Source organism: Centropristis striata, chromosome 23 (genome assembly GCF_030273125.1).
Source record: "Centropristis striata isolate RG_2023a ecotype Rhode Island chromosome 23, C.striata_1.0, whole genome shotgun sequence".
NCBI classification, from domain to species: Eukaryota; Metazoa; Chordata; class Actinopteri; order Perciformes; family Serranidae; genus Centropristis; species Centropristis striata.
Window position 1 is genome coordinate 3763763 of NC_081539.1, and position 10730 is coordinate 3774492.

General features: G+C 37.3%; 1 protein-coding gene across 1 annotated transcript in view; it reads left to right on the forward strand.

Annotated features, from left to right (window-relative positions):
* cnn3a (calponin 3, acidic a) overlaps positions 1-4598 on the forward strand; it is an 18141-nt gene extending 13543 nt beyond the window's left edge. The window contains exons 5-7 of the mRNA XM_059327093.1: positions 61-177; positions 2010-2156; positions 3376-4598. Of these exons, the coding sequence (XP_059183076.1) occupies positions 61-177; positions 2010-2156; positions 3376-3717 (606 nt within the window). The 3' untranslated portion in view covers positions 3718-4598. The remainder of the gene's footprint in view (positions 1-60; positions 178-2009; positions 2157-3375) is intronic.
* Positions 4599-10730: the final 6132 nt, after the last annotated feature.

Below are 10730 nucleotides of genomic sequence, written 5' to 3' on the forward strand. Positions count from 1 at the left end.
GTCCCAGTCTTTCTTTTTGTCTGAGACAAATGTAATAAATGTAATTGTCTCCTCTGTTAGGCAAAGACCAAAGGAATGGACACAAAGATCGATATCGGGGTGAAGTATGCAGACAAACAGGCTCGACATTTTGATGATGAGAAGATCAAGGCGGGTCAGTGCGTCATCGGACTGCAGGTACGTCTCTCACATTTTATAAGAATACACAAAGAGTGTTTGTGTATTCACAAACAATAAATAGATCCCTCAGTGCATGTTATACTGGCTGAGAAAGCTGAGTTCTGCTGGCAGTGGCTCCATTTATCTGGATGTGTTGTGCAGGAGCAACTGAGGCCACTAAAGTGTGGTCTAGTTATGAGGTGGGCCTTTACTTTAATGTCCATCTTCAGGATATTGAAGAACGTCTCAGTACACCTCTGTCCAAGTGAGGAGTAATATTTATGCATAGTAACTTACACACTCTCTAGGGTTGGCGTCAACAAGATCATCCAACAAAACTGTCCATACTGACATTCAAAAAAAAGAAGCAAAAGTTCCCATTTTTTCCCCATTGTGGGATTAATAAAGTAATAAAAAAATAAAGGTTCTGAGGGGCCAGATCTCCTCCACTGCAACTACTGCCTCAGCTGCAAGTCTATAGCCATATATAGGCCTGTCACGATACTCAACAAATAAATTAATAAAAATGGAAGCGATAGTTTTTGTGGACTCGATAGTTGTTGTTTACATAAGCCATCAACATTTTTGCGAGTCGCGCTGCTTCTGTCACTCAACTTGCTCTCTGTGTGGGATAAGGGTTAGGGTTGTGGGCACACACACACACACACACACACACACACACACACACACACACACACACACAGTGCGGACGCTAGCCATCTGAAGCAGAGTGAGTGTGTTACTCGAAGTTAAGTTTCCAGACGGATTCACAACTCCAGAAAGTTTGGTGGAATAAAAGGAATTGGTGCCAAGGCCGGTGTGGTGTGGGAACATTTCAGATTTCACTGTTCAGCTCAGCAACAACCAGCATGCTAACTGTACACATGGTGTCCATCGCTGATGGTTAATTAACCGGCATCACTAACTGTGCACAGAGTGTCTGGTGCTTGTTGTAAACAAACAGAGATCACTAAGTGAACACCTCCTGCAGCAGCAGCACATACACACTGTACTGCTACAGAGCTAACTGTTAGCCTGTTAGCACATACACACTGTACTGCTACAGAGCTAACTGTTAGCCTGTTAGCACATACACACTGTACTGCTACAGAGCTAACTGTTATAGCAGTATAGCAGTTGTATTTTCAATTTCAAACAGACCAAAAGCGTTTGCACAAACGTAAAAATAAGAACCACCTTAACAGCATCCATGAGAGCCAAACAAACTGTAAACAAAGGGCGCTCACATAACCTGAAGCATTTTCTGGCGCATAGAATTAGCGTGAAAAGCTAAAACTCCGTTTCTCCCAGAGTTTTCCAAATTCAGAAATAATCGTTTCCTATGATAAAAACTAGGGATGTCCTGATCAGGGTTTTTTGCCCCCGCGTCGGTTTAAACTGCTGCCGTGTTGTTGGTTGTTTCTTCTTCTTCTTTTTCTTCTTCTTGTAATGGCGGCGGCACCAACTTTAAGGTGCATTAGCGCCACCTAGGTTGGAGTGTGTGAACTTCTGCTTGGCTTATTGACATGCAGCCTGCAGTAAAATTATATCATGCTGAATATACATATATCTGATCCCTGATCGGGACATAATGTCCGATTCTGATCGAGTCTGAAACCACGTGATCGGCCCCGATTTCCGATCATGTGATTGGATCGGGACATCCCTAATAAAAACTAGGTTTTCGCATGGGAATATCTGCGTTTTCCCTTTGTGTAAACTGAGAGGAGACAAAGAAAAACACACAAACTAAAATCCAACTCCAGCTGAAGGCTCGGAGGAGGTTACGCATTCTTGACAGAGTTGTGATTATATTTTGTGAGATCCTTTTTCTGGTCTTCTGCTCCTAGATGGGGACCAACAAGTGTGCGAGTCAGGCTGGAATGACGGCTTATGGGACCAGAAGACATCTGTACGATCCAAAGACTCAGACTGACAAACCCTACGACCAGACCACCATCAGCCTGCAGATGGGCACCAACAAAGGAGCCAGCCAGGTCACCGCTTTCATTCAACGCTGCTATTATTTGGAGTTTTTTGCCTCTGATAAAGTGATGAAATGACGGCATTTAATATCCAAATGGTTAAAGGTTCATTTTACTCCAAATCCATTTTTTTATGTGTAGCTTCTTTGCATCAACATCCATATTTGAAGCATTGTTTCTATCAGCCTAGGGTCAATTATAGAGTCTTTATAATATTTTAAGGTTTATTAGCCCTTATTTTAATGTATCACACGAACAGTAACAGACACACACACACACACACACACACACACACACACATATACACACAGAGTAACACACACAGTAACACACATTAACACACACAGTAACACACACACGCAGTATCACACAGACACAAACACACACTGTAACACATGTGTACACACACACACACACACACACACACTGTAGCACACATTAACACACACACAGTAACACACACACACACACACACACACACACACACACTGTAACACACATACACACACACACACACACACACACACACACACACACACAGTAACACACATTAACACACACACAGTAACACACAGACACACACACACACACACACACACACACACACACACTGTAACACACATTAACACACACACACAGTAACACACAGACACACACACACACACACACACACACTGTAACACACATACACACACACACACACACACACACTGTAACACACATAGACACACAGAAACACACATTAACACACACACACACACACTGTAACACACAGTAACACAAACACGCAGTATCACACAGACACACACACAGACACACTAACAGTAACAGACGCACAGCAACACACACACCTACACACACAATAACACATGCACACAGTATCACACACAGAGACACACTGACAGTAACAGACGCACAGTAACACACACACACACACACACATTTAATCCCTAGCTAGTGTTTTCCTCTAAATGACCAGGCTGGCTTTATTTTACAGACTCTCTTGTTCTACTACAGGACCTTTATTATTATTATTATTATTATTATTATTATTATTATTATTATTATTATTATTATTATTATATGTTCATACTGTCCTCTGGTAAAACAGTCCACTTAATTAATTTTAATGTATTCAACGATTTATCCAATTAGAACAAACGTTAAAAACAAAGGATAGTATGAGCGTAGAAGCTCCATGAGGTGACGTTTCTCTTCTTCCTGTTTCCAGGCGGGCATGTCGGCCCCCGGGACCCGCAGAGACATCTACGACCAGAAGGTGGCGCAGCAGCCGCTGGACAACTCCACCATCTCCCTCCAGATGGGGACCAACAAGGTGGCGTCCCAGCGAGGAATGAGCGTGTACGGTCTGGGTCGGCAGGTGTACGACCCCAAGTACTGCGCCCCGCCCACGGAGCCCGTCGTCCACGCCAACGGCAGCCAGGGGACGGGGACCAACGGCTCCGAGATCAGCGACAGTGACTATCAGGCCGAGTTCCAGGAGGACGAGTACCACGGCGGTTACCATGACGACTACAGCTCCCATTACAACGAGCAGGGCATTGACTATTAGCGGAGAGACCTCCGCCTCAGTATTAAGTAGTGTGTTTTATCAGCTACACAACAGAGCAAAACCTTCTGCTGTCCTCACAACTCTTCTTTCAGGTCTCACAGGAATCCGTGGAATAGCCACGGAATCACTCAAAATTCCGTGAAACTGACACGGATTTCGCTACAATGCAAGTTAATGATATTATGATATTCACTGAGTGAATATTTAGAAAATAAAACATATATTTCTCGCTAGAAATGTGATCGAAATCCATTTTTATGCAGAAACTAAGTCAAAATATTGATTTTTTTTTCACTAAAAATGAGAGAACTGTCCGCCATGTTTTTTGTTCTGACCGCCTGGACCTTGAAAGTCACGTGACTTGGAACAAACCAATAGGAAAAAAATATCCATGGAATTTTTAGTGAAAAAAATCAATATTTTGATCACATTTCTCGCGAGAAATATACGTTTTATTTTCTAAATATTCACTCAGTGAATGTACATAATCACTTTGTATGTCATTAACTTGTATTGTAGCGAAATCCGTGTCAGTTTCACGGAAATTTGAGTGATTCCGTGGCTATTCCACGGATTCCTGTGAGACCAGGTTCCTTCAGGCATGAATTAAATGTTGCCTTAGTGCTTTTTTTCCTTCTTCACCTAGACTCTTTGATCGACGCAGCAGAGGTTGTAAGAAGCTCTAGTAACATAGAATGATGAGATTCAGTGATGGGAAATGTTTTAAGCTCTTTTTTTTTTTATATAATGCCCACTTTTTAAAACTGTGTGTTGTAGACGGAGCAGCTGAAGTAGTGATGAGTGTTTGTGTTCCTGAACTGAACTGAAGATCCACCAGAAGGAATTAAACAAAAGGTGATTTATAATGTGCCTGATATACTGTAACTGTGTTCTATTCAACCACTGGGGTCCACACACACACACACACACACACACATACATGCAGTAACACACACACACACACACATGCAGTAACACACACACACACAGTATCAGACACACACACACACACACACACACACACACGGTAACACACACACACACACACACACACAGTAACACACACACACACACACACACACACACACTGTAGCACACAGACACACTAACAGTAACAGACACACAATAACACACACACACACTAACAGTAACAGACGTGCAGTAACACGCACACACACACACACACACACTGTAGCACACAGACACACTAACAGTAACAGACACACAATGACACACACACACTAACAGTAACAGACACACAATGACACACACACACACTAACAGTAACAGACGTGCAGTAACACGCACACACACACACTGTAACACACACACACTAACAGTAACAGATGCGCAGTAACACACACCACACTATAACTCATGCACACAGTATCGGACACACACACACACAAACACAGTAACACACACGCACAGACACACTCACAGTAACAGACACGCAGTAACACACACACCTACACACACGTGCGCTCACGCGCGCACACACACACACACACACACAATAACATGCTCACAGTATCAGACACACACACACAGACAGTAACTGACGCACAGTAACACACACACACACATACTGACAGTAACAGAAGCACAGTAACACACACACACACACACACACACACACACATACTGACAGTAACAGAGGCACAGTAACACACACACACACCTACAGACACACACACACATGTAATCCCTAGCTAGTGTTTCCTCTAAATGACCAGGCTGGCTTTATTCTCCAGGCAGACTCTCTTGTTCTACTACAGGACCTTTTTTATTATTATTATTATTATTATTATTATTATTATTATATGTTCAAACTGTTCTCTTGTATTCCCAACGTGTATTTATTGCAGCAGTGTCTCTCACTGTAAAACAGTCCACTGTTATATTATTCTTCAAGAAAATGTATGTTATAAATAAATCCTTTGATTCTAGAAGCCTGTCTGCAAACTATCGTTAGTGAACAAAACACACGTCCAACTCTAGTGGAAGAGAATAAGAGATTAATTGTTACATAAAAACATTTAAATAAATGTCATGCTGCATCCTCTATGGAGTGGAAACAGTGAGACATGTATTGGAGTGTGTTGTGAGGTTGATGCATTCCAGTGGTGAGTTCATAGTTACCAGCTGTTACATTTTAAATTGGACTCATACTGATATTTTTAGAAACGACTAATGCTGGGCTTAAACCAAAAGATGTCCCCAGTCCCAGAGTAGAAAGTCCCGTCATCTCCATCGTTAAGTTTAAGGTAGTAATCTGCACTGTTTCATAACAGATATGTCACTTGTTACTGATTGTTAGAACAGATTTAAAAAGAATACTGTACTGCACAAAAGGTATCTAAAGTCTAAAAACAAGATAAAAACACTAAATCTGAGGGAAATGATCTTGCTGCATGGACAGATAATTTCACAATTTCACGAGATTTCTTAAATTAAGATTATTAAATCTAGAAATAAGCATGTTGAACGCTTAAAATAAAAAATTAACTCTTAGAACAAGATAAATTATGTTGTTTTGTATGACTGTTTTAGTGCCAAATATGAAAAAGATAAATTAAATACGGATCTGGGGAAGGGGCATAATACTTCGAGAAAAAAATCGCAAATTTATGAGATTAAAGTGGCAGATCTACGAGAAAAAAGTAACAGATTTACAAGATTAAAAGTGGCAAATCTGCGAGAAAAAAGAAACAGATTTATGAATTTAAAGTGGCAAATATATGAGAAAAAAGTAACAGATTTGCAAGATGATAGAGAGAAGTCTAAAAACAAGATAAAAACACTAAATCTGAGGGAAATGATCTTGCTGCATGGACAGATAATTTCACAATTTCACAAGATTTCTTAAATTAAGATGATTAAATCTATAAATAGGCATGTTGAACGCTTAAAATAAGAAAATAACTCTTAAAACAAGATAAATTATGTTGTTTTGTATGACTGTTTTTTAGTGACAAATATGAAAAAAATAAATTAAATATGGATCTGGGGAAGGGGCGTAATACTTCAAGAAAAAGCTCGCAAATTTACGAGATTTAAAGTGGCAAATCTACGAGAAAAAAGTAACAGATTTACGAGATTAAAAGTGTCAAATATGCAAGAAAAAAAGTTGCAGATTTATGAGATTTAAAGTGGCAAATCTACGAGAAAAAAGTAACGGATTTACGAGTTTAAAAGTGGCAAATTTGCAAGAATAAAGTTGCAGATTTATGAGATTTAAAGTGGCAAATCTACGAGAAAAAAGTAACGGATTTACGAGTTTAAAAGTGGCAAATTTGCAAGAATAAAGTTGCAGATTTACGAGATTAAAAGTGGCAAATTTGCAAAAAAAGTTGCAGATTTATTAGATTTAAAGTGGCAAATCTACGAAAAAAAAGTAACAGATTTACAAGATTTAAAGTGGCAAATTTGCAAGAAAAAAGTTGCAGATTTATTAGATTTAAAGTGGCAAATTTTCAAGAAAAAAGTTGCAGATTTATTAGATTTAAAGTGGCAAATCTACGGAAAAAGAGTAACAGATTTGCAAGATTTAAAGTGGCAAATCTATGAGAAAAAAGTAACAGATTTGCAAGATTTAAAGTGGCAAATCTATGAGAAAAAAGTAACAGATTTTTACGAGATTTAAAGTGGCAAATTTGCAAGAAAAAACTAACATTTACGAGATTTAAAGTGGCAAAGGGGTTAAATCCAGAAATAAGCATGTTGAAACTTAAAAAAAAAAAAGAACTCTTAAAACAAGATAAATTATCCAACACTTCTAAATCTAAGTTGTTATTGTTGTTTTTTTAAATCTTTTTTAAGAAACAAATAATTTTCCACACTGAAACAAATTCCATCCATCTGTCTGACAGATGGCCAATATTTCAAACTCTAGACTACATAAGTGTTTATTTATCTTTTCATTTTTCTTCAGCTGATGTAGAGTTTTTCATGCTGTTAAGCACATTAGTGGTTTTAATGAAATATAGACCGTTTAACCCTTTATCGAGTGAAGAACTATATTTGGTAACTTCAGTGGATATCAGAATGAGGTCCCCATGTCTCTCTGTTTGGTCGTAGAACCACATGGATTTGTAATATTTAGAGAAAAAAGTTGCAAATTGACTAGATTAAAGTGGCAAGTCTACAAGAAAAAAAGTCACAGATTTAAAGTGGCAAATCTGCGTGAAAAAAGTTGCAGATTTAAGAGATTTAAAGTGGCAAATTTGCAAGAAAAAAGATGCATTTTTATTAGATTAAAAGTGGCAAATCTATGAGAAAAAAGTAACAGATTTACGAGTTTAAAAGTGGCAAATTTGCAAGAATAAAGTTGCAGATTTACGAGATTAAAAGTGGCAAATCTGCGTGAAAAAAGTTGCAGATTTACGAGATTAAAAGTGGCAAATCTGCGTGAAAAAAGTTGCAGATTTACGAGATTAAAAGTGGCAAATCTGCGTGAAAAAAGTTGCAGATTTACGAGATTAAAAGTGGCAAATTTGCAAGAAAAAAGTTGCAGATTTATGATGAAAACAACATTTTGAACATTTTTTATGTGGCAGAATGAGAGTATAAAAAAATTGCCGTTGCATGTTGAAAAAGAAACGAACTCTTAGAACAAGATAAATTATCTAACACTTCTAAATCTAAGTTGTTGGTTTTTATCTTGGTAAGAAACAAATAATTTGCAGTGTGGATCCTACATTTTCCACACTGAAACAAATTCCATCTGTCTGTCTGACAGATGGCCCAATATTTCAAACATGTTTAATAATCTTTTCATTTTTCTTCAGCTGATTTTCTACAGTTTTTCATGCTGTTAAGCACATTAGTGGTTTTAATGAAATAAAGACTGTTTAAAGAGCCATATAAAGATTTACTGTGACATTTTAGTGAGCAGCGGCATCCTTCTGGTAAATGTCGTCATATTTCATTTTTTATGAGTGGATGGAAAAAGATGTTGACTGAAAGCTCCCAGAGATCTGAGCATGTAGAAGACAAAGCGTGAGCAGCCAATCAGCTTCATGAGAATGTGATGGCATTCATTCAAAGCCCCCCCCCTCCCCCCGACCCGTCCGCTGCTCAGGAATAATCACTGCTTTGTGTAGTTTCCCTGCTGAAAACGCAAGACTCAATTATAGAGAGAGAACCCAAAAAAGCACGGTAACCGCAGCAACCGCAGAGGGCCCTTAAAGGGCCGGCGTAACAACACAAGCAGTCCAGCAGGCTTGGCTTGTTTCAGACTGGAACCAACCCAGTGGGACCCAAACACACACACACACACACACACACACACACACACACACACAGAGCTGTTGATGATGATACTGTTTACTTTTCATTGGTTTAGTTGGCAGCTACACCACACTGCAAAAAAACCCCGAGGGGTTTAAAAACCAGATAAAACACTAAATCTGAGGGAGATTATCTTGCTGCATGGACAGATAAATTGAAAATATTTCTTAAATTAAGATTGCTAAATCTGTAATAAGCATTTCATTTCATTCATCCTTTATTTATTTCTCGAGGAATCATTGAGGGAAACCCCTCATTTACAATGATGTCGAGATTACAGAGAAAACACAAAACAGCACAGACAAAACATATGCAAAAACTTTAAAAACAGTTACAATGAAAGGCAGAGTTATTGGTTATCATAGTTTAGTTATTGGTTATCATGGTTTAGTTATTGGTTATCATAGTTTAGTTATTGGTTATCATGGTTTAGTTATTGGTTATTATAGTTTAGTTATTGGTTATCATGGTTTAGTTATTGGTTATTATAGTTTAGTTATTGGTTATCATGGTTTAGTTATTGGTTATCATAGTTTAGTTATTGGTTATCATTGTTTAGTTATTGGTTATCATAGTTTAGTTATTGGTTATTATAGTTTAGTTATTGGTTATCATGGTTTAGTTATTGGTTATTATAGTTTAGTTATTGGTTATCATGGTTTAGTTATTGGTTATCATAGTTTAGTTATTGGTTATCATGGTTTAGTTATTGGTTATTATAGTTTAGTTATTGGTTATCATGGTTTAGTTATTGGTTATCATAGTTTAGTTATTGGTTATCATGGTTTAGTTATTGGTTATCGTGGTTTAGTTATTGGTTATTATAGTTTAGTTATTGGTTATCATGGTTTAGTTATTGGTTATCATAGTTTAGTTATTGTTATCATGGTTTAGTTATTGTTATCATGGTTTAGTTATTGGTTATCGTAGTTTAGTTATTGGTTATCATAGTTTAGTTATTGGTTATCATGGTTTAGTTATTGGTTATCATAGTTTAGTTATTGTTATCATGGTTTAGTTATTGTTATCATGGTTTAGTTATTGTTATCATGGTTTAGTTATTGGTTATCATAGTTTAGTTATTGTTATCATGGTTTAGTTATTGTTATCATGGTTTAGTTATTGGTTATCATGGTTTAGTTATTGGTTATCATGGTTTAGTTATTGGTTATCATAGTTTAGTTATTGGTTATCATGGTTTAGTTATTGGTTATCATAGTTTAGTTACTGGTTATCATAGTTTAGTTATTGGTTATCATGGTTTAGTTATTGGTTATCATAGTTTAGTTATTGGTTATCATGGTTTAGTTATTGGTTATCATGGTTTAGTTATTGGTTATCATAGTTTAGTTATTGGTTATCATGGTTTAGTTATTGGTTATCATGGTTTAGTTATTGGTTATCATAGTTTAGTTATTGGTTATCATGGTTTAGTTATTGGTTATCATAGTTTAGTTATTGGTTATCATGGTTTAGTTATTGGTTATCATAGTTTAGTTATTGGTTATCATGGTTTAGTTATTGGTTATCATAGTTTAGTTATTGATTATCATAGTTTTAAACTGGCCCATAGTTATAATTGTGTTCAGTTTGAGTAAATGTTGTAGATGTTCCAGGTAGATGCAGCAGAAAAACTGAAAGCAGTTTTTCCAAATTCAGTATTTGTCCGGGGAACCTTGAGCATTAAGCATTAATCACTAGAGCGTGTTGAATAATTACTA